This window comes from Vipera berus (assembly GCF_964194415.1).
Source record: "Vipera berus genome assembly, chromosome: 5".
Taxonomy (NCBI): Eukaryota; Metazoa; Chordata; class Lepidosauria; order Squamata; family Viperidae; genus Vipera; species Vipera berus.
Window position 1 is genome coordinate 86,206,643 of NC_138207.1, and position 25,697 is coordinate 86,232,339.

At 44.9% G+C, this 25,697-nt stretch overlaps 1 protein-coding gene across 1 annotated transcript in view; it reads left to right on the top strand.

Annotated features, from left to right (window-relative positions):
* Nucleotides 1-14,406, top strand: part of LRRC20 (leucine rich repeat containing 20) — a 94,039-nt gene extending 79,633 nt beyond the window's left edge. Inside the window, exon 5 of the mRNA XM_081329319.1 lies at nucleotides 13,872-14,406. Coding sequence (XP_081185445.1) covers nucleotides 13,872-14,011 — 140 coding nt within the window. The 3' untranslated portion in view covers nucleotides 14,012-14,406. The remainder of the gene's footprint in view (nucleotides 1-13,871) is intronic.
* The last annotated feature ends 11,291 nt before the right edge of the window (nucleotides 14,407-25,697 follow it).

Below are 25,697 nucleotides of genomic sequence, written 5' to 3' on the forward strand. Positions count from 1 at the left end.
CTATAGAATTAATAGGTAAAGGTTCCCCCGCACATGCGTGCTAGTCGTTTCCGACTCTAGGGGCCAGTGCTCATCTCCATTGCAAAGCTGAAGGGCCAGCGCTTGTCCGAGGACGTCTCCGTGGTGACTAGATGCCAAAGGCGCACGGAACGCTGTTACCTTCCCACCATAGTAGTCCCTATTTTTCTACTTGCATTTTTTACGTGCTTTCGAAATGCTAGGTTGGGAGAAGCTGGGACGAGTAACAGGCGCTCACTCTGTTACGCGGCACTCGGGATTCGACCTGCCAAACTGCCGACCTTCTGATCGACAAGCTCAGCGTCCTAACCCACTGAGCCACTGCGTCCCTATAGAATTAATAGATAATCTCAAAACTTTTTTCCTGAAATAATGAATATAGGTGAAGAAATCTGAGGCTTTTTAGTGTTTTTAATGAGAAATAATCTATTCTGCCTTCTTGTCTTCTCATAGACATCCCCATAAACTGTAAATCTGTCTTTTAGGATTAATATATGGCTGTGTCATAACAAGGGAGATCTGATGCTCCAAGTAGCGCAAGAAATTGGTGAATTGTTGAGTGATAGTTAAATTTATTTCTTTCGGATTGTCTGTAGCATTTTCTAGCATGGCAACTCCTGGAGGACCCTTTGCTTTCTAACACACACTTTTTCTCATTAGGAGACAATGAGGTTGGCAATTGCATATTCAGAGGGGGCCAGTAGGTCTTGGAGAATAGATTCTGCTCTGATCTTTATCCTTATAAAGGTAATCCTTGACCTACAATCATTCATTTAGCAACCATTCAAAATTACAACAGCTCTGAAACATTGACTGATGACCAGTTCTTGCAGCATCCCTATGTCACATGATCAGAATTTGGGCATTTGGCAACCGGCATGTATTTATAATAGTTATAGCTTGTGAGGTCATGTAATCACCATTTGTGACCCTCCCAACTGGCTTCTGACATAGTCAATGGGGAAAGCCAGATCTGCTTAATGACTGCAGGATTCACTTAACAAGTGGAATGATTCATTTAACAACTGTGGCAGAAAAGGTTGTAAAATTGAGCGCAACTCACTTAACACCGACTTGTTGTTAGAATGGACATTTTGGTCCTAATTATGGTTGTAAGTCAAAGACCACCTGAATGGGGAATCACGTTTGCCTGAAATTTGCCTGAAATTCTGGGACTAAGAGCATCTCTAGCACAGCTGATCTTTTTAAAAAAAACACCAAGTAGTAGTGACAGTAGAGTAGGAATAATTGAGGCTGAGCAATTTACCACTATCAGTACAAAAAGCTTTGTGAAATGCAAAGCTCATATCTTGCATCTTTCTTTTTTAGTCTCATTTTTTTAGCAAAGGGGAATTAATCAAAGTCTTGGCTCAACCACATTCTTGACTCCAACATGCAAAATTCCAATGGATATAGGAAATATTTAGTGATTACATGTCTATTTAGTTTTTTTCCCCAGGAACCTAATTTTATCCCCAAATTCTAATCCTACCACAGCCTTGAGGGGAAGGTTGAACTAAGGAAAAATGATTTTTCATAGCTAAGGAAAACCTGTGTCCCTCAAGCTGTCCTCCAACACTTTAACCATTGTACTGTCTAGTGACGTGGAGCCACAGAAACATGTGACATCTGTTTCTCTATGTCTGGCATGTCAAACTCGCGATGTCATGTGACATCGCGTGATGTATCGTGACTTTTTCCCCATTGCCGGCAGTGGGGTGGGCACGGTTTTGGCGTGACACATCCAGCCCGCGGGCCGGCAGTTTGACATCCCTGTTCTATGTCAATGAAGACTCAATCATCTGGGGAAAAATATCTCAAAAGGTTAAATTATGTCAACTGGACCAAAGTTTGTTAATCTGAGATGTTTTGTTACTCATCCAAGTAACTTCATCAGTCCAAATTGTCACTGCACGTTTTTTTTATGTTCGTCAGAAAGTTCATTTCTAACTGTACATTTTCCCCTGTTCTCTGCACCTGTTGTGATAACTTATCTGGTAACCATAGTGAATCCCATATGACTAGCTATGTTATGGTTTCAGTCTGTTTAGTGCGCATGTCTAGAGAAAGTTCTGGGATATTATCTGTATTGTTTTTTTCCCTTTGCTGTTACTGACTGTTACGTTAGGATGTAGCCCAGCTAGCTCTGTATAATATATATTTAGTTTTTATATTTTTGTAAGTAAAAGGTATTTAGTAAGATTATGCGTCTTGTTTTTCTTGCCTTCCTGCAAGTGTATCATGCATTCTCTGAAGCACGGTCCGTCGCCCTCTACAAAGGTGATTTTTACCTTGACATTTTGGTATCGAGGATGGTTTGATTTATGTTTTTGGAGATGCATGTTTCTGCGGCTGTTATCAGTTAGTTAGTGCTAGTGAGGCAGCGGTGATTAACTGCTGAAACATGTCAGGAAGGAAGCCACGGCTGAAACGGGAGGCCAGGAGCTTGTCTGTTGGGCATCTCCCTTCGACCTTAAGAACTCCGATAGCTTCGGCCACACGCCTTGGAGAAGACGCACCTGCTCCTGTCTACGATGCAAGGTCAGTCACTCCTTTTTCTACTTTTCCAAGCTCCCTGGCAGCTGCTTTTGGAAATGTTCACACTCCAGGGGCTCAAGATGAATTTCAAAGGCTTGGAGCGAAACCTAAAGTTCAGCCAAAGAAAATTTCTTCTGCTCCTTCAAGCCCCAAGCAAACTATGCGAGATAGGGCTATGCAAGGCTACTGTGAACAAATTGGGGTTTTTGAAAGGCGTTTGCAGCAGGCAAAGAAATATGTGTCAATGGTTCAGCAATATGAGAGGAATTATGAGCATGAACCGGCCATATTGCCACACCCACAAGGAGAAGCCATATTGCCTCCTTCTTCCCCAAAGCCTAAGTCACGCCCATCATTGAGTGTCATGCAAGACGATTGGGAACCGGAGGCTCCTATGTCACATGATTATGGGCTGTCCCAAAGGCCATACAGAGCCACAGTGATGCCTGAAGCAAATGTTATAGCACCATCTACTGGTGAAGCTGCATTAAGACATGAATTGGAGCTCTCACTCTCGCAATTGTCTATGGAGGAGTCTTTGCTCAGAGATACAAGATTTCTGCCGTTATCTGAGGCTCCAGCCCCTGATGGTGCTAGGATTCCTGTTACTGTTGCTTCTCCTGTTAATATTGCTTCTATGCAAGCCCCTCTACCTGGCAGAACACAGCCATATTTAACCCACATGCAATTGCCACCGGGTTCTTATATGCGAAGGCCAGTGTCATCTGCAGATTATGCTAATGCACCAGTCCAAGCGCCAGAGCCTCCTGCTGGCCAGGGTGGAATAGCAGCTCAAAGACAGGCACAGCCAGCACCAAGACTACCGGCAGCTTCAATGCAACTGCCGCATGTCCAGGCACAGACGCCACTGGTGCCCACTGCAGGTTATGGTCGGATTGCACAACCTGCACAGCCAGTACCTCAGTTGTATATTCCTCATCAAACACCTTCCATTGTACCACTGGCTGGTGATTCAAAATTAAAGAAGTCAGGACAGAATTACAGGGCATGGGTCAGTGAGGTTGGACTTTTGTTACGCAGAGAAGGTACTCACATGATGGTGTTTAATCCTCCTGCCCAGCCATGGACTCCTGACATATGGGACTTGGATAATAGAGCATGCACAACATTATTGATGTCAATGGACATTGAATTGCAGCTCACGTTTTCACATGATGCAACTGCCCAACAAATTTGGACTCAGTTAGAGGCATGTTATCGGCCTACATCAATTGAGTCTACATGTTTACTTTTGTCTGAGTTCCATGGTTCCAGATTAAAACCTGGTGAACATATTGGAGCACATTTGACTAAAATGAAAGGTATTAGAAAAGAACTGGGTGAAAAAGGCTATCCTATTGATGATTTTCAAATGATCAGCATTATCATCAATTCTTTGAATCATGAGTGGAAAGATGCTATTTCCAAGATTAATCAAGTGCCTATTGCTCAACGCACAGTGGATCATGTATGCAGAATTTTAGCCGAAGAAGAGGCACTTATGCATGCCGCGCCACATTTAAGGGAACCACCTGCATCAAGAGCTTCAGCGAGGCGTGCCTTCCGTGGAAGTACCTACGTTCCAAGGATGCCAAGATGCTACATCTGCAATCGTGTGGGACATGCCACCCGGGATTGTCCCCAACGAGTTCCAGCGCCCGTCACATACCAGCCCAGAGGAACAGATTCCAGAGGAGGCAGAGGTAGAGGCGGACGACAAGGTCGTGGTCGTGGTTCTAGGCGTGATTCACAAGCTCCACTTGTCACATTGGTTGTGACCAACGATCCACAGCCTCAACCAGAGTACGACAGACGACTTCTTTGGACTTTGGACAGTGGAGCAGCATTACATGTTACCTACAGAAAAGAGCTTTACACTGAGATGCACGAGCCTGAACCTGAACTTCGTGAACTTTACTCTTTTTCCAATCATCCTGTTCAGGTCATGGGAAAAGGAACTGTTTATATTGAAGAGCTCGGTGCTCTCATTCCAAATGTTTACTATGTTCCGTCTGCCAGTAGTAATTTGCTTAGTCAGAGTCATTTGTCTAGGTTTTCTCATTTTCAGGTCCACCATCTTGAAAAAGCAAGTTATATAGTCAAAGACGGAGATATTGTTGCTGAAACCATGTTGATTGGTGGTGTTTATTATTTAAAACCAAAGTCTAAGCAGCAAGAGCAGGCAAGTATACACGTTCCAAAAAGCACAGGCCCAGAGAGAGACGTCCCAGAGAGAGATCCTGTTGCTACTCCAAAGGTTCCTAATAATGATAAAAATACAAAAAAGACACAGGTTGCTCACAGCAAGCCTGGGGTTCCTAATAAAAATGCTAATGTTGAGAATTCACTAACAGGTAAACCTTTGCATTCCAGGTGTATCCATAAGTGGCACAGAAGATTGGGTCATGCCAGTTTCCGTGTTCTGAAGAAGATGCCAGAGTTCGCAAGAGGTTTGGATCTAAAGGGGTGTAAGGTGTTCTTGGACTGTGCTGTCTGCATGAAAGCCAAATCCAAGGCAGCAGCAATTCCAAAACGCGCTACACGCCTGTCAACACGCATTTTTGATTTGGTACACACTGACATAGTTGGTCCTTTTGCACCCACACTTGGTGGTAAAAGATATTTCTTGACAATCGTTGATAATTATTCTAGATATGGATATGTATATCCTATGAAAGAAAAATCTGAGACCTTTCAGATCTTTAAAGACTTTGCTAGTCTTGTCTATACCCAATTCGAGGTCAACATTGCCAGAATCCAGAGTGATCGTGGTGCTGAATTCATGTCTCAGCGTTTCCAGGACTGGATGCGTGAGAATGGGATAGTACAGCAGACATCTGCTCCTTATACGCCAGCTGAAAATGGGGTGGCAGAACGCAGAAATGGAGTTTTGCAAACCATGATGCGTTGCCTCCTTGAAGATGCTAACCTTGGTCTTCCATACTGGGGTGAAGCTATCAAATATGCTAACCATATCATCAACCGTACTTGGAGTAGTGTGATAAATCAGACCCCTTATTTCATGTTGTATGGACACAAGCCTGATCTCTCACATCTCCATATTTTTGGTTCATATGCTATGGTGAATATTCCTTTAGCCCAAAGAAAGAAAGGGGGTCCTGCAGCAAAAAGGATGAGATTTATGGGCATTGATGATAATTCAAAATGGAGCAAATACATTGACTCTCATCATGTTATTGTGGTTTCACAATCTGCTATTTTTGAGGAAGATGCTGACTGGTCCAGGATTCATTCTAACGATCCTGGAGTTTATTTTCCTAGAGATGATGTTGCTGATGCCACGCAACCTGATGATCAAGATTCACAGGATATTGTTCCTTCCACGAGTTCTTCTCAACCTACTGTTCCGTCTTCGCAAGCCGCCGATGTTGCTGCTGGCGATGATAAAGACGAGGACGACACAGAAGAAGAATGGACGGTTGGCCCGAGACGTTCCAAGAGGACCACAAAGGGAATCCCTCCAAAACGGTATTCGTGGCAAGTAACAAAAACACCTGTACCTTTGATTTGTAATGTTACACTTCCACCTGAGAAGTTCACACAGATCAAACATCTTCCTGAATCTGAACAAGATAAATGGTTTGAGGCGATGCAGGCTGAAATGGACAGTCTAAAGAAACTTCAAGTGTTTACGCCTGCAAGCCCTCCAGCAAACAAGAAAGGTATTGGTACTCGATGGGTCTACAGGATCAAAAAGAAGCCGAATGGTGAGTCGTTGTACAAGGCCAGACTCGTAGCCCAGGGTTTCGCTCAACGTTATCCTGAGGACTATACAAATACATACCCACCCACGGTGCGAACTGAAAGTGTGAAAATTGCTTTAGCCACTGCAACTATCCTTGGCCTGGAAGTGTTCCAGTTCGACGTTGAAACGGCTTATCTTCACGCTGATCTTGACGAGGACATCTACGTCAAAGGTCCTCCAGGTTTCCGACAGCAAGAAGGGGATACCTGGTTTCTACACAAAAGTCTTTATGGTCTGAAACAGTCTGGTTTAATGTGGTACTTATGTCTTTCTGACAAACTAAATTCAATGGGCTTTATTAAGTCCGAAACAGATGAATGCGTGTTTACTAAAAGATCCGGTAATAGGTATGAGATAATTCTTGTTTATGTCGATGGTATTGTTTATATTGGTCCAAATAAGCAGATGAGTGAGGTTTTTGCTAAAGCTTTACAAAAGTTTTTCACGTTGAAGTGTTTAGGGTGTATTAACACTTATTTAGGTGTTCAAATTGCCAAAACTCAGAAGGGGTTTAGTCTCACACAAGAAGAGAAGATTGAACAACTGTTACATCACTGTAACATGGAGGACGCTAAGCCTGTGAGTATACCCATGCAAACTGACTTTCACATTTTGGCACATGAACCAAGTCCTGAGTTCGAAGATCAAACACTATATCGCTCAGTCATTGGGTCGCTGCTGTATATTAGTAGTTGGACTAGACCCGACATTGCACTTAGTGTTAATCTTTTATCACGACACGTAGGCAAGGCAAAACAGTTTCATTGGACATGTGTTAAAAAGTTATTGAGGTATCTAAAACACACCAAAGACATGAAGTTGTTGTTGGAACCCACACATACTGACTATGCAGAGTTATGTTGTTATGCAGATTCAGATTGGGCGAGTGATAAGAAGTCACGGAAAAGTACATCAGGTTACATGATGTTCTTAAATGGATGTCCTGTTTACTGGCATGTGCGTAAACAGAATCTTGTTTCTTGTTCCTCTACAGAAGCTGAGTATGCTTGTGTGTCTGATGCATGCAATTCTTTAACCTGGTTTGATGCTTTAGTCACAGATATCTGGACACATCCGATTCGACCAATCACAGTGATGGAAGATAATGAATCTGTGGTTTATATTTCTGAAACACGTTTTACAGGTTCAAGGTCCAGACACATTGACATCCGATATCAAAACATAAGGCAACTGGTGAAACAAGGTTTTGTGTCATTACAGTATGTGCCTACACGTGATCAAATTGCTGACATGCTGAACAAACCACTTCCTACAGCCCAGCATGAGTATCTGCGTGAGAAGATGTGCCTTACTTGAGTCTTCACTTTGCTGACGAAAGAAGGGGAATGTCACTGCACGTTTTTTTTATGTTCGTCAGAAAGTTCATTTCTAACTGTACATTTTCCCCTGTTCTCTGCACCTGTTGTGATAACTTATCTGGTAACCATAGTGAATCCCATATGACTAGCTATGTTATGGTTTCAGTCTGTTTAGTGCGCATGTCTAGAGAAAGTTCTGGGATATTATCTGTATTGTTTTTTTCCCTTTGCTGTTACTGACTGTTACGTTAGGATGTAGCCCAGCTAGCTCTGTATAATATATATTTAGTTTTTATATTTTTGTAAGTAAAAGGTATTTAGTAAGATTATGCGTCTTGTTTTTCTTGCCTTCCTGCAAGTGTATCATGCATTCTCTGAAGCACGGTCCGTCGCCCTCTACAAAGGTGATTTTTACCTTGACACAAATAAAAAAATAGTTAGGCAGAGAGTCAGAAAGTCATTGGATTGTACTAATTGTAATGTACTATTTTTTTTTTATTTTGACTAATGAAGTTACTTGGATGAGTAATGGAATGTCTCAGATTAACAAATTTTGCTCCAGGTGCCATCATTTCACTTTTTTAGATAGATAATCTATTTCTCTACTATTTATGTTCTTCTACGACCTTTCTTAATTTTCTCCTCTGCTAAACAATTATAACCTGTTTCCATCTTGTTCTTTCTGATTTCTTATTTCAGCTTTAAAGGATACTGTACCACAGAGTCCTCTGTCTTAATATGTGTTGTTTGAGGGAGCAATAAAAAGTCATTGATAACCTGTCACTTCCCTTGACTCCATTAACTTTTTTTTTATTTAATGTCTGCAGTGGTCAACAAAAAGCTTTGAATGACTCCTGCCCTTAAATGATTTTCCAGTTAAGGGAATAAAGAACGCTTCTTTCAGAATTTGTCATCTGACCGGATAAAACTGCTAAGTTCAAAGTGAGGGGAGGCAGGCAATTGTGTAATTGAAGTAAGGAAAGGTCAGTCTTCAAAAGTCAGCAAAAGCCAAGTATTTTAGCTTTGTATAAATGCAAGGAAGGGACGCGGTGGCTCAGTGGGTTAGGACGCTGAGCTTGTAGATCAGAATCAGAAGGTCGGCAGTTTGGCGGGTCGAACAAATCCCGAGTGCCGCGTAACAGAGTGAGCGCCTGTTACTCATCCCAGCTTCTGCCAACCTAGCAGTTCGAAAGCACGTAAAAATGCAAGTAGAAAAATAGGGACCACTATGGTGGGAAGGTAACAGCGCTCCGTGCGCCTTTGGCGTCTAGTCATGCCGGCCACATGACCACGGAGACGTCCTCGGACAAGCTCTGGCTCTTCGGCTTTGAAACGGAGATGAGCAATGGCCCCTGGAGTCAGAAACGACTAGCACGCATGTGCGGGGAAACCTTTACCTTTAAATGCAAGGAAGTTTAATTTTATTTCACAACTTTATTTACTCTCCCCCCCTTTTCTATGGAGGTTTTCTCTGCTGCCCTAAAAATAAAAATAAAGACATCCCATCAATTCTAGCAAAAGCATTCCTATTTTTGAAAAAATGTATATATTATATAACAAACTAAGCGAACACTGGGATGGAATGAGAAAAACTAAAACAGTTTTTATTGCTAAAAGATCAAGCTTTCGTTGGCTAACTGCCAACGTCAGGATGGAAACACTGGGGTGGGGAGATCGCATTTATTGCCTCAGTCCCTGTTAGATTAAAGACATGGTTATGTGTAGTCATGCGCCCTAAAGATCCACTCCCCAATGAAGAAAAATCCTCGGTCGTGTACAAGATGTCATGTCAAAATTGCAATTGCAATTACATTGGGGAGACCGCAAAACAACTGAGGACTATTGTGCACAAACACAAGCTCACTATTAGAAGACAAGAACAACATTCACAGGTGTGGGCACACATGGCTACACATAACCATGTCTTTAATCTAACAGGGACCGAGACAATTGCCAGTGACAACACTAAAGGCGGCCGCTTGTTTAAGGAAGCTTGGTTTTCAAGCCACTCCTCTATCAACTGGCACATAGACCTTCCCCCTGCATACCAGGCACTAAGGAATTGGGAAGAGGAACAACGTGCGCGATATGGAGGCAAACAGCGCAAGCACTTTCAGAGCACCTCATTGTATCAAATTCAAGATTGCACAAACACACAACCACTCTGCATTGTAGAACACAGGGAAGAAGAGAAACAACTATTTAGAACCTCTGATGTAAGAACACGAGCAATGACTAGAGCTATGGCTATAACACATGGAACTGTCAGCAATCCACTTTTGACAACAGACACCCAGAGACAACTACATCCCCCAAAAACAGATGCGCGACAACTCAAAGCAATACGGCTGGCCTAAAAAAAAAAAGACCGGTGACGCGCTCCATGAGCAGAGGTGCAGACACCAACAGTATAAACGCAATCTCCCCACCCCAGCGTTTCCATCCTGACGATGTTGGCAGTTAGCCAATGAAAGCTTGATCTTTTAGCAATAAAAACTCTTTTAGTTTTTTTCATTCCATCCCAGTGTTCGCTTAGTTTGTTAATTTTAATATGCCTGGGATTCGCATTTTTAATCTTATCAAGGAATAAGAGGCTTGCAGGAGCAGTGGCGTAGCGTGGGTTGTCAGCACCCGGGGCAAGCACCCGGCCGCTGCACTGTCCCTCCCCCAGATAGTCCCTTGCTCTCTCTCCGCACCGCACCGCACGCCTGGCACTCCCCCCCCTCCACAGTGGGCGGCGACCCGGCGGCTCGGATCGGATTCACACAGCCAGCACTGAAGTGAGAGAGAGTGAGTGAGCCAGGCAGGGGCAGAGAGCTGCGAGTGCGAGCGCGCCCCCCCAGATGTTGCGGCCGGTGCGGCCGGCCCCCCCTGCACCCCCCACGCTACGCAACTGTGCAGGAGGGAAGAGCCACGCGATTGGAGGGCTGGAGAGAAGCCAAGCAGGCAAACTTAAACAATGAAAGCAGAGTCCACCTCGGCTCGCCCTTTCTGTCCGCCGCTTAAGCCTGCGGTGTCCGTGCCCGAAATGCGATGGTGAGCAGCCCGCACTTCATTTCCTCCTCCTTCGCCTCAGAAAACCCAGAAAGAAAGAGAGAGGGAGAAGGGAAATGCAAGTGCCTCTCTCTCTCTCTCTCTCTCTCTCTCTCTCTCTCTCTCTCTCTCTCTCTCTCTCTCTCTCTCTCTCTCTCTCTCTCTCTCTCTCTCTCTCTCTCTCTCTCTCTCTCTGCACGATCGCAAGCTTGCTGCCTGCCCAAGCTCTCAGCCCCACTTCCGGGACACCGTCCCCAGAAGTTCTCTTCCTGGCCAGGCGGGGGCTACCCAAAAAGACCGAAATAGCGGTGTCGGGATCTGCGAGCAGGGCGCCAGCAGGAGAGAAGTCAGGTTGGCGTTGCAGTTTGGAAAGAGAATTTGCTGTTTTCCTCCTGGGAAGGCAGACGTGGGGGGGAACAGGCAAAAGAGGGGAGTCTTCCCAGCCAGCCAGCCAGCTCCCCATTCCTGATTTTATGCCACATTCAAAAAACAACAACACCCAAGCCTGGCACCGCACGGGGTTTGCGCCTTGACACTCTCACAGTCCCCTCGCCTGCCCCCCTCACAATTGCACCGAAGCTTCGCAACAGCGCTCAGAATAGTGGGGAAGGGGGAACGTTCCGGGACTCAGGGAGGGAGAGGAGAGCTTAATAGGGACACGGGGGGCGCTCAGCCACCCTGGGGCTGCCCTCCTCCACTGTTTCACCCAGTGGGTTGGGGAGGAAGTCGGGCGAGACGGCAGCAGCGTTTTCGGAGGAGGGGAGCCCGAGGAAGGCGCAGCAGGTAGAAAAAGGGCCGGATGGCGCTGCTGCAAAAGAGTGGGGTGGAGAGGGAGTTGGGCAAGACGGCAGCAGCATTTTCGGAGGAGGGGAGCCCGAGGAAGGCGCAGTAGGTGGAAAAAGGGCCCACTCACCTTTCCAGCAGAGTCCTCCAGTCTCTTCCTCCACTGCCGCCATGTGCAGTCCAAAGAAGAAAAGAGGTTTGTGGGCAGTCCCACAAACCAAAGAATTTCAACCAATCAATTCAAACTTCGCGAGGTTGGTTGTTTTTTTTTGTGAGAAGTTTGAATTGATTGGTTGAATTTTTTTAGTCCCACTTTTTTTTTCGGGACTGCACATGGTGGAGGAGGACTGGGAGCCGCAGGAGATGACTGAAAAAGCCGCATGCGGCTCCGGAGCCGCGGGTTACCGACCCGTGGTATATACTTATATTGTATATAGCATGTTTATATGTGTGTTTTGTAGGTGTATGAGAGCAGGCAACAGAATTTCATTTTTATTGTATGCCAGTGTGCCCACAGTAAAAAAATGACAACAAAAGTTATCTTATTTTATTTCAACCAAAAATTGTTAAATGTCTCTGGGGATTCTCAATCATCCAGGTCATGGATAGGCAACTGTACTTTCTTTGTTTTTCCTTGAAGATGTTTTGCTTTTCATCCAAGAAACTTCTTCGGTTTTGTCCTGTTCTGTCCAGAACCGAAGAAGTGTCTTGGATCAGAAGCAAAACATTTTCAAGGGAAAACAAAGAATGTCCAGTTGCCTTTTGAAAAAAAGCAGCTTTGGGACATCCAAAGATCTCTTCATTGCATATCTTATCTCTTATCTATACACAAATTATAAAGCCTTGTCATTCAATTTTATTTAGCAAAACTCCATTAAGAGTTACCAGAAATGACAATATGTATATATATTAACTTTAATGAAATAAATCAGTTTCATTATTTTTTACTTTTAATACAGTAGCTTATTTTCTTTAAAAACACAAGAAAAAAAATCATTTGCCCCCATATCTTATCTCTTATGCATAAACAAATATTTAAAGCCTCATCATTTGAACTTATTCAAGAAAAATTCATTTGGAGCTATCGAAAATAGCAACAAATTAAAATCTTCATCTTTAGTCTCTTGAAAGAGTGTCCGCCCCCCCCCCCCAAATAAAAAATAAAAAATCACACCAGCCTTTCATTTGAAGGCTCCAAGCTGCAGCTTGGACAAAGTTGACTGTCCTTCAGCTCCCAGTACTTCAGACCTGTGTCATCGTTGTTGTTGAATCACAAGTTGTGTTCGACTCTTTGTGACTCCATGGACCATAGCACGCCAAGCCCGCTGGTCCTCCACTATCTTCCAGGGTTTGCCAAAATTCATGCTCATTGCATCGCTAAACTATCTAAACATCTCATCCTCTGCCGTGTCCTTTTCTTTTTGACTTCAACCCTTCCCAACATCAGAGTCTTTTCCAATGATACTAATCTGTAGGAGCAGGGCTTTTTTTCCTCATAGAACGCTCAGAACGGAGTTCCGGCACCTTTTTTTGGATGGAACCTTGTAGGGTAGGCAAGGCGGGTTGTATGACATGTGTGAGTTCCGGCACCTTTTTCTTTTACAAAAAAAGCACTGTGTAGGAGACTGCTATTTGCAGGGAGCAACTGTATGGAGCACTTATGGGTGATCCCAGCTCCTGTCCTTTATCTGGGGAGAGGTTTTGATGTGTCAATCCATCTGTTGGCGTCTTATTGTGAGGCAGTCATCAACTCTGCCAAAAGCAAAGCTGTCTTTAATCTACCATTGCTTCCCCAGGAGTCCGGCTTATAACCTTCCTATGCATAGGTGGCTGCACCTGCCCTAACTCTGTACAGATGTAAATTTAAAAGAGAAATATGCAACGAGTCCTTAAATATATTTGAGAGGCAAAGGTGCATCCTAGATCAGAATAGCTGACTGGCAGTGACCTACCCTGATGTAATGTAAAAATCTTTCCCAGCCCAACTAAAGCTGTCCAAGGCTGAACCTGGGGCCTTCTGCAGGGAAGGCATATAAAAATATCACTAGTTTTGTCACTGCATTGTTGTTGTTAGCTGCGAAGTCGTGTCCGACCCATCGCGACCCTATGGACAACATTCCTCCAGGCCTTTCTGTCCTCTACCATCTTCTGGAGTCCATTTAAGCTCACGCCTACTGCTTCAGTGACTCCATCCAGCCACCTCATTCTCTGTCGTCCCCTTCTTCTATTGCCCTCGATCTTTCCCAGCATTAGGCTTTTCTCCAGTGAGTCACTGCATTACATGCACTTCAAATTAATGTTTTGAATATATTGAATACATACCTTGATTGTTAGTAATAGTAACCAGTTTCTCTCTTTTAAAAGAGACATTGGTCCATCAATTACATTTGATGTTATGTTTCTTCTTCCTACAGATGTTCCTGTTGAGAAACTTGCTTCAATGGAGTCTCTCCAGTGTGTGAACTTAAAATCCAACCCATTAAATGAGGAGGTTCGGGTGATTGCCAAGCCACTAATCAAGTTTGATCTTCTGACATCTCCAGCTCTTCCCTAAGTCTGAAGTGATGGATTTGTAGCCGTAGGAGGTTGTAGTGAAAGAGGGAAAGGAAATGCCATGTTTGCCGAGCTAAAACACTCCTAAGCTGCATTGCTCTGCATGAGTTAGGTTTATGAGCTTCCAGAGTTGCAAAAAGTGTGATTATTTTTTTTTTTTTTGCAAAGTGACGGTGGTTGCAGCCAGAACGGTCATCTGCTAAACCGTGGATCCATAGAAAATATGTGACTAGAGAGGGCACATTTCAATGATGAAAAGGAGAAAAGGGAGGACACTGCCTTTCTAGGCCATAACCCTGAGTCTTCGGAGAAGGGCGGGATATAAATGGAATTAAAAAATAAAATAAAAAGGAAGGGCAAAAGTGACCAACTGTGTGCCTAGATCAGGGGTAGGCAACCTCGGCTCTTTTATGACTCATGGACTTCAACTCCCAGAATTCCTCAGTCAGCATATGCTGACTGAGGAATTTTGGGAGTTGAAGTCCATGAGTCATAAAAGAGCCGAGGTTGCCTACCCCGGGCCTAGATGGTGTAGATGGGCACCTTGCAAAGCTGAGAAAAGAGGAAATCAATCTGTGGTTGGAAAATTGTTTGCAAGTTCATGAAAAAAAGAACCATTTTCAACTTGGGTGAATTCAGATTCCATTTTTTGTGTGTGTTTTATCTTCTCTACTTATATGCAAGGAAACCCAAGGAGGACTTGTTTCTTTACTTACAGGGTTTGCAAGGGACAATTAAATCAAGTGTATCAAGGATAATTATACATCTAGATTTGAAGCCACTCTAAAGATTAATGTAGTCTCAAGAGTATAAAATATAACCTATTAGCTGTCAGGCGCAAAGGATCAGGACCATATACTAAGTTGCAACACAAAAAAATGTATTCAAGCCTATATGCAAGAATCTAGTCAACTAAAGTTCAGAACTTAATTGTCGATAAGCGACAACAGAATTTAAGAGGGGTTAGACTTAGACCGTTTCTGAGAACATAACAACTCTAAGCTGATGACACATTTAACTCCATCCCCCCAGCTCCACCTGCTGTTTGCCTACCTAAACTAAGAGGGTGTAAATCTAATTCTAATACAAAACTATTATCATCCACCTGGAAGTAAATTCTTCTGATAATTCTTGTGCTGTATGAAGCAATATTTAAATCTGTTGCAGTGATTTGATTTACTGTGGTTTGTGCTTCCAGTAATCCGTGACCTCAAAAAGGTGATTCATGGATTTTATACCCTTTATTTATAAAGCATCATTAGCTGTATCTTTCTTGAAATGAATTGCTCTGTGGTTTCTTAATCTCGCCCTGAAGAAAAAAGCCCAGGATTACTTTCCATCTCATTCCTTGTTACACTACAACTTGAATTGACAGCTTGTTGTAGTGGCAGAAGCATCTTTAGAAACACTCACCAAATGCCACTCTCAAAATAAAAGGAGTGGAAATTTCTAAACGATAAAAGTTTATTGGGAACTGCAGTGTATTTCTGTACGTGGAGCATGCATAGTTGAGTGCCAGGATCAAATCATGCATATTCTGTCTTTACCTGAGGACTGTATGAAATGCATTTTTCTCATCCAAAGAATGGTTGCTGGATATTTCTGTGCAGAAAACTAAAGGATGTACATCAGAGTTTGGACTAGTTAATCCCAGTCTTCAAAAACCAAACAAGCTTATAGAGGAGAATATTTGCAGCTCAGGATTGAAATGAGGGATCCTTTGTGCTCTCTCTTGTTTTCTTGCAGATGTTTCACTACCCAAACTAGGTAAGGTCATTCATGGCAGTCACTAGGACTGATGCTGTTACCTAGCTAGGGTAATGAAACTTCTGCAAGAAGACAACCAGGCTCAGAACTGAAGAAGCTTCTTGGATGAGAAGTGGAACATCCTCAAACAAAAACAAAGAAAGTCCAGTTGCCTCTTGAACAAGCACTTTTGGGACCTGGATGACTGAGAATCTCCATGGACCCCTCACCAAGCCAGCCTCTTCATCTGCATAGCTGGAGCTGGGCTGCTTAATTAGGAAGGGATTTTGATCCAGCTTCTGCACTTCCTGGAAAGACCAGTTAGGTGACGTTTATTCTCTCCCTCCCACATACACACATTTGCTCAGAGACAGAAAGCTGGTGAAATATCATCCTGCCTCACTGGCCAGCCTTAGCTTGAATGCATGAGTATGTGACACGGGAACAGACCAAATAACCACTTCCGAAGCAAAAGACATTTAAGCAAATGTGACAGAGCAACTGGCTTAGAAAAAGAGGGGTGGCTTCTTTTGATAAAGTTCTACACCTCCACGGCCCCCTCCTTATATTCATTTTAATGGTTACTGATGGAGCCTTCTTTCCTTGAGTGTTCTCTTTCCCAACTAGCAGAACAGAATTTCAACTTCTGAATTTAAAAAATAAATAAATCAGAAGATTGGTTTAAAGATAAGAACAGTAGTGTCAAATTGCCGTTATTGTTTATCAGAAATAAGTTTAGTTTACTGCCATTTGAGAAAATAAAAGGACTGGAACTTTGCAGGTGATAACAATCACTTTGATGATAATTTGCTTATTCCTTCCAGATATGTGAAAGAAGTGTTACTGTGTTGTGTATTTAAATGGAAACCTATATTTAATCTTTGCCCATGGAACAACCTGGCACACCCTTAGGAATACCTAGTAAAAGTAGGTTTATTTGCTGCCTTATTTTAAAGAATTTTTAAATAACTGCATGAAGTTCTCATTGTAAGTAGCTGTAGCATAGTAAAGCTAATTGTAGTTTTTTGGAAGGTGGGTAAGAGATTCTTGAGAAATGTCTCTTCCCTGCCTGCTTTTCTCTCTTTTTTCCTCTCAGGGTGTAATAGACAAGAATCTGTGTTTTGACAATAAAGAACTTGAGTTTGTGAAATCAAGTGGTTTCTCCCAGTGATTTTGTGCAGAAACTGAAATACCAGATTCATAGACCAAAGTCCAGGAAGATTCCCAAACAAACTTCTCAATGTCTTCTCCGGGTTGGCAATTGAGTACCCCAGGCTCATAGTTCTGGGGGACTTAAGTCTGCCTTCCATGGGTGAGGCATCTGAGTTGGCTCGGGAGTTCATGGCTTCCATGATGGCCATGGACCTGACTCAAATAATTCAGGACCTGACTCATAATGGAGGGCACACACTCGACCTGGTTTTTATCTCTGGGCAGTGGATTAATGGTCTGGGTAGGGGAGATTTAACCATCCAACCCCTGTCATGGTCTGATCATTTCCTTCTCCGGCTAGACTTTCAGTACGCCACCCCCTGCCGCTGGGAGGTGGAACCGACTAGGTGGTTCTGCCCCAGGCGCCTGATGGACCCTGAGTGGTTCCAGACGGAGCTTGGGACATTTCCTGCTTCCCTTGCCCACGACTCTGCCAAGGCCCTAGTGGCGGCCTGGGAGAGGGCGGCTGCTGGGGCCTTGGATTGAGTTGTGCCTTTGCGGCCTCTGACCTGTCGCAGATCCCGGGTGTCCCCCTGGTTTACCGAGGGACTCCGAGAGATGAAGCGCCGGAAAAGACGCCTAGAGAGCTGTTGGAGGTCCAGCAGATCCGAATCTGATCAAACACAGCTAAGAACTTATTTTAAGTTTTACCTAGTGGTGATGGAAGCGTCAAAGCTTGTTTACTTTTCCGCTCTCATTGCGTCCGCAGATAACCGCCCAGCCGCCTTGTTTAGAGTGACCCACTCACTGCTTAATCAGCGACCGAGGGATGACCCCTTGCAGGGTAGGGCTGAGGAATTTGTACAGTATCTGCAGGACAAAATCGCTCAGATCCGGACTGGTTTGGACTCCGACTGGGCGGAATCCGGCAGAGTGGAGAGGGCAGGTCTTGGTTATACCATTTGGGGTGAGTTTGACCCTGTGTCTTTGGATGATGTGGACAGGATTATGCGTAGACTGAGCGCTACAACCTGTTTATTGGACCTATGTCCCTCCTGGCTAGTTTCGGCTGCTGGGGAGGTGACAGGGGGCTGGCTCCAGGCAGTTGTCAACGCTTCATTGACAGAGGGTGTCTTCCCCTCGGCCTTAAAAGAGGCCGTGGTGAAGCCCCTTCTCAAGAAGACTGCCCTGGACCCGGCCTCGTTAAATAACTATTGTCCTGTCTCCAACCTTTGCTTTGTAGCAAAGGTTGTTAAGAGTGTTGTGGCGCGTCAGCTTCCGCATTTCCTGGATGAAGCGGACTATCTGGACCCATACCAGTCCGGTTTCAGACCCGGTTACAGCACGGAAACGGCATTGGTCGCACTGGTAGATGATCTCTGGCGGGCCTGGGACAGGGGTTGCTCTTCTATCCTGGTCCTACTTGACCTCTCAGTGGCTTTTGATACCATCGACCATGGTATCCTGCTGCGACGGCTCGAGGGGTTGGGAGTGGGAGGCACTGTTTTATGGTGGTTCTCTTCCTACCTCTCGGGCCGTTCGCAGTTTGTAGTGGCAGGGGGGCAGAGATCTACCCCGAGACCCCTTTCTTGTGGGGTACCTCAGGGGTCAGTTCTCTCCCCCCTCCTGTTTAACATCTATATGAAGCCACTGGGTGAGATCATCCATGGCTTTGGGGTGAGGTATCACCAATATGTGGATGATACCCAGTTGTTTATCTCCGCCCCAAGCCAACCCAGTGATGCCCTTGACGTGATGTCCCGGTGCCTGGAGGCGGTGCGGGTCTGGATGGGAAGGAACAGGCTCAGGCTGAACCCCTCCAAGACTGAGTGGCTGTGGATACCAGTATCTTGTATTGTCCAACATGTTCCATCTCTTTTGATGGGGGAAGAGCTATTGCCCCCCTCAGAAAGGGCCCACAACTTGGGTGTCCTCCTGGATTCATGGCTTAACCTAGAAGATCATCTAACCGCCGTGACCAGGGGGGCATTTGCACAGGTTTGCCTGATGTGCCAGTTGCGCCCCTTTTTGGACCGAGATGCCCTATGCACGGTCACCCACACCCTTGTCACTTCTCACCTGGATTACTGCAATGCTCTCTACATGGGGCTGCCCTTGAACTGCACCCGGAGGCTTCAGCTGGTGCAAAATGCAGCCGCGCAGGTGCTTATGGGAGTATCTCGATACTCCCATGTTACACCTTTCCTGCGTGAGCTGCATTGGCTTCCGGTTGCCCTCCGGGTGCGATTCAAGGTGCTGGTAATTACCTTTAAAGCCCTACATGGCTTAGGCCTGGGGTACTTGCGAGACCACCTGCTGCCAATGTCAACCTCCCATTGCCCAGTTCGCTCCCATAGAGTCAGCCTCCTCAGGGTTCCGTTGGCCAGGCAATACCGGCTGGCGACCCCCAGGGGGAGAGCCTTCTCTGTGGGCGCACCGACCCTCTGGAATGAACTGCCTCTGGAGCTGCGGACGGCCCCTGACCTTCGATCCTTCCACCATGACCTGAAGACATGGTTGTTCCAACAAGCGGGCCTGGACTGACCATGGTTTTTAATTTGGTTTTTATGGTGTTAAATTGTCCCGTATTTCTTATATTCATTGTTTAATTCTTTTTTAATTTTTGTATTTTATGTCTCTTAATTTTTATTGTTGTGAGCCGCCCTGAGTCCTTGGGGAGAAGGGCGGCAGATAAATTTAATAAATCCTAAATCCTAATCCATACTATCTAAAATCCATCCACACAGGCAATTGTGGAATCACCATACAAAAATCCTCCCCCAGGATCTTGCTTCAGTCCAGCAAGGTTGTTCAGAAGCATACTATAGTCCAGGGGTAGGCAACCTTGGCTCTTTTATGACTCATGGACTTCAACTCCCAGAATTCCTGAGCCAGCCACGCTGAGGGGAAAGGGAGAGGATTCCAAGCTGAGCCATGCTGGCTCAGGAATTCTGGGAGTTGAAGTCCACGAGTCATAAAAGAGCCAAGGTTGCCTACCCCTGCTTTAGTCAATAACAATCAACTCCCAGAATTCTAAAGCAAGTTCACAGGTGGTAAAGGGTGTTTGCCCACCCCTGGTCAATAATATAAGAAGCTGCTAAGAGGTTCAGCAAAATCATTCTATATATCTTGCTTCTGGAAAAACCTTGTTCTAGGCCAGGGGTAGGCAACCTCGGCTCTTTTATGACTCATGGACTTCAACTCCCAGAATTCCTGAGTCAGCATAGCTGACTCAGGAATTCTGGGAGTTGAAGTCCATGAGTCATAAAAGAGCCGAGGTTGCCTACCCCTGTTCTAGGCTAAGAAGGAGACTGCCATCCCAAAGTTAGAGTAAACTGGGTCCAGGTAAAATGTTCCACTCAGGCAATCTTGAAGTTGGATCAGCAAAGCACCTGAAGCAAGAGATGGAAGCAACAAGACAAGAAGCACCGGATGGAAACTAATGGAAACTAGTCAAGGAGAGAAGCAACCTAGAACTACGGAGAAACTTCCTGACAGTTAGAACAATTAACCAGTGGAACAACCTGCCTCCAGAAGCTGTGAATGCTCCAACACTGCAAGTTTTTAAGAAGAGACTGGCCAGCCATTTGTCTGAAATGGTATAGGGTTTCCTGCCTGAGCAGGGGGTTGGACTAGATGACCTCCAAGGTCCCTTCCAACTTATTATAAAACCTTTTCACTTTAGGCCTCTGCTGCCATGTGCAAAAAAAAAAGGTTCAATCAACCAATTAATTTCAACTTCTCTTGAGAAAAAAAAAGATCATGCAAAATTGGAATTGATTGATTGAACTTTTTAATCCCACCCAGTCTGCCATTACCACCGCAGCCACACCCACCCAATGGGCCACACCCACCCAATGGGCCACGCCCACCTGGCACCCAGCGATACACAAGTGGGTTTTGGGTTGCAGTTTGGGCACTTGGTCTCTAAAAGCTTCACCATCACTGGTATAGGGTTTCCTGCCTGAGCAGGGGATTGGACTAGATGACCTCCAAAGTCCCTTCCAACTTTACTATTATGATTATGGTCTGAGAATTAAAGGTTCTCCTTGGCATTCTTTCAAGGTTCTCCATCATAACCCTCCCTTTTTCAAACTGATGTGCCTCCTAACCAACATCTTTTTTTCTTCTGTCCTACTCCCGTTTTTCTTTCTTCCGTCTTCTTCCTCTCCATATTTCTCTCATCCTGTGGAGTCCTTATTGGTCTCTGAGCTTGGTTGTTTTCTTGCAGATGTTTCATTACCTAACTAGCTAAAATCTTCAGTGCTAAAAGGAAGAGGGGTTTGCATTCTGTTTATATACAGTAGCTTGCCATGTAAGGGATAATGGGGGCATTGTTTTTCCCTTAATAGTCCCAAAGGTGCTTTTTCAAAAGGCAGCTGGATTTTGTTTTGCCTTGAAGATATTTTGCTTCTCATCCAAGAAGCTTCTATCTCCTGTATACAACACAGTCCTTTCAGCAATTCCAAGAAGGCTCCACACCCATTTGCACTATTCAGGTGACCCTGAGGGCACAGATAAACCTCCAAGTGGCCTCAACAGCTCTCAGAAAGAGTACTAACGACAAGATGACTGCAAGGAATATCAATTCTTTCAACCTCCACCATTCAGACAGTACTGAGCCTTGGTGGAGCAGTGGGCTAATGCCTCCTTAAGTAACACCAGCTGCCTGCAATTAGTGCAGGTTCGAGTCCCACCAGGCTCAAGGTTGACTCAGCCTTCCATCCTTCCGAGGTAGGTAAAATGAGGACCCAGATTGTTGGGGGCAATAAGCTGACTTTGTAATAATGCCGCTTGGCCCCCCCCCCAAAAGCCCTAATAAGCAGGCATATACATAGAATGAAGGCTATTGCTAAGCACATTGGTTTGTGCTTAAATTGTAAGCCGCCCTGAGTCTTCGGAGAAGGGCGGGATATAAATGGGATTAAAAAAACCTGAAGAAGCTTCTTGGATGAGAAGTGAAACGTCTTCAAAGAAAAACAAGAAAGTCCAGTTGCCTCCTGAAAAAAAGGACCTTTGGGACAACCATGACCTGGATGACTGAGAATCTCCATAGACATAGTTCTCCCAACACTTACCACTCAATTTTTCAGAAGCTGCTTTGACATCAGACCAAGCTTTTAAGAAGCTGAATTGCTGTAGCAGGGTTTTGTTTTTGTTTTTTTTAAAAAATGGGATTACATTGTTATTTTCTCCCCAAGCAGTGATCTCACTAAAAATACACATCAATAAGGATTTATGAACACTCGATTGCTACCAGGGGACACTTTTAGAAAAACCTTAATATAATACCGGAAAGGAATTTTCAAGAAAAGAGTACATCATAGAAGGAGAAGCAATAATGTTTTTCCTCCATCAGTAATGTCTTCCCAAACAATTTAATTTTTTTATTTTATTTTATTTTTATTTTAATTCCATTTAATTCCATTTATATCCCGCCCTTCTCCGAAGACTCAGGGCGGCTTACAAGCTTAGCAGTAGCCTTCATTCTATGTATATGCCTGCTTATTAGGGCTTTCACACACACCCCAAGCGGCATTATTACAAAGTCAGCTTAATTGCCCCCAACAATCTGGGTCCTCATTTTACCTACCTCGAAAAGATGGAAGGCTGAGTCAACCTTGAGCCTGGTGGGATGCGAACCTGCACTAATTGCAGGCAGCTGGTGTTACTTAAGGAGGCATTAGGCCACTGCTCCACCAAGGCTCTAAACAGGCATTATCTCTAAACAGGCATCCATAAAGGAGATTAAAAATGTCAAAATTATGGCTGTAGCTAAGGGACTGAAGCCCTGCCCCTTTTAATATGTACATGTAAAAAAGGGACATGGATTGTCTAGTTGCAACTGCCACTTGACTTTTTGTACTCCCCTTCCCCTTGCACATTCTGGCTATAAACCAAGCCTTCATGGAATGAGAAAGCTCCCAAATGTTAAATTCAAATTCAGCATGGATTGTGGGAATTGTAATTTCATTGCCCTGCCCAATACATTAGGCGCTGAATATAAGGACCTGCATGAAAAGAGCCAAGGATTCTACTGATATAATCTTTATACCTTGATTTTGCATTATACACCTCACACTTTTAGAGACACACGTGCGCACGCGCGCACACACGCACACACACACACACACACACACACACACACACACACACAGAGTCTTTGTGACCCCGATCCACTTGCCAATACACAAAGGTTGAGGCATCTTAATTTATCTTTGACAAAGTGATCTTCCATTGATAGTATTTTTGATGGATGAGAAAGAGCTACAGAGATGTGGCATTTACTGTTCTGATCAATCATTGGAACAAATAATTGAACTGTTGGGTAAGTGGATAGGCCAAGAAAACCTTAAATTCTTAAGGGTTTAGAAGAAAATAAGAGTTTTTGTTTTTCTATCAGTGAAGATAGGATGAAGTTTTCCTCTTGAGTGGTTTCATACTATAATTAGACCAAGTGTGTCCAAGTATGGCAGCTTTAAGACTTGTGCACTCAACTCCCAGAATGCTGGCTGGGGAATTCTGGGAGTTGAAGTCCACTAGTCTTAAAGTTGCCAAAGTTGGACACACGTGTATTAGACATTAAAAAGTAAGTATGTTGAAGATCGACTTTAAGCTAAACCTCTATCTTTTATACTAAAGGGATGACATCTAGAATTGCAACCTGCACATCAATCTTCATATCTGCTGCAAAGGTCTGCTTTACTATTAGAAGAAAAAGCTCTGCAATAAGCCAAAAAGTAGACTTAGGTATTAGACCTAGGTCAGGGGTAGGCAACCTATGTTATCTGGACTGAGTTCGATCCTGTTTCCCCCGATGACATGGACAGGATCATGAGAAGGCTGAGCTCCACCACTTGTTTACTGGACCCGTGCCCCTCCTGGCTGGTCTATGCGGCTCGGGAGGAGACACGAGGCTGGTTCCAGGCAGTAATATCTGCTTCCTTGAAGGAGGGTATCTTCCCTGCCGCCTTGAAGGAGGCGGTGGTGAGACCCCTCCTCAAGAAGCCTGCCCTGGACCCGGCTGTTTTAAATAACTACCGTCCGGTCTCCAACCTCCGCTTTTTGGCGAAGGTTGTTGAGAGTGTGGTGGTGCATCAGCTTCTTCTGTTCCTGGAGGAAACTGGTTATCTTGACCCGTACCAATCGGGTTTCAGGCCCGGGTACAGCACGGAGACAGCATTGGTCGCACTGGTGAATGATCTCTGGCGGGCTCGGGACAGGGGATGTTCCTCTGTCCTAGTCCTTTTAGATCTCTCAGCGGCTTTCGATACCATCGACCATGGTATCCTACTGCGGCGTCTCAGGGGGTTGGGAGTGGGAGGCACTGTTTTGCGGTGGTTCTCCTCCTACCTCCTGGGCCGCTCGCAGTCGGTGTTGACGGGAAGGCAGAGGTCCGCCCTGAGATCTCTCGTTTGCGGAGTCCCTCAGGGGTCGGTCCTCTCTCCCATCCTGTTCAACATCTACATGAAACCGCTGGGCGAGCTCATTCGTGGTTTCGGGGTGGGGTATCATCAGTACGCTGATGATACCCAACTTTTTTTTCCACCCCGAACCAACCCAGTGATGCACTCGACGTGATGTCCCGTTGCCTGGAGGCGGTCCGGGTTTGGATGGGGAGAAACAGGCTTCGTCTCAATCCTGCCAAGACTAAGTGGCTGTGCATACCGGCATCTCGGGTTAACCAGGTTGTTCCATCACTAATGATGGGGGGTGAGGTGTTACCCCCCATCGATAGGGCTCGCAACTTGGGCGTCCTCTTGGATTCACGGCTCAATTTCGAAGACCATATAGGAGCCGTGACCAGGGGGGCTTTTGCACAGCTTCGTCTGGTGCGCCAGTTGCAGCCCTATCTGGACCGAGATGCCCTATGCACAGTCACCCATGCGCTCGTGACCTCCCAGCTAGACTACTGCAACGCTCTCTACATGGGGCTGCCCTTGAGGACCACGCGGAGGCTTCAACTGGTGCAGAATGCAGCTGCGCGAGTTGTTATGGGAGTTTCCCGATACTCCCGTGTAACACCTCTTCTCCGTGAGCTGCATTGGCTTCCGGTTGCCCTCCGGGTGAGATTCAAGGTGCTGGTAATGACCTATAAAGCTCTAAATGGCTTGGGTCTGGATTATCTAAGGGAACACCTGCTGCCGGCATCAACTTCCCATCGTCCTGTGCGCTCCCACAGGGAGGGCCTTCTCAGGGTGCCGGCGGTTAAGGAGTGCTGGTGGGTGATCCCCAGGGGGAGGGCATTCTCTGTGGGCGCACCTGCCCTTTGGAATGATTTACCGGTGGAACTTCGGACTGCCCCCGATCTGCGTTCATTTCGCCGGGACCTGAAAACCTGGTTTTTTGATCTATCAGGCCTGGACTGAAGGGGTTTTAGCTTTTAATATTGTTTTAATTGTTGGGCTTAAGTAATTTAATCTATTTTAATTTATACTATTTTTATATTGTATTTTATGCTGCCCTGTAAACCGCCCTGAGTCCTTCGGGAATAGGGTGGTATAAAAATTTAATTAAATAATAAATAAATAAATAAATAAATAAACCTTGGCTCTTTTATGACTCATGGACTTCAGCTCCCAGAATTTCTGAGCCAATTCTGGGAGTTGAAGTCCACGAGTCATAAAAGAGCCAAGGTTGCCTACCCCTGACCTAGGTAAATCTTTTAAAGACTATTGTTCCTTATTTCTGCCAGTCCTTCACTCTCAGTCATTTTACAGCCTGAAATGATGTTCAACCACAAATAAAAGTTCTTTTTGAACAATGCTGACCTATTTTTTCCTGTGCAA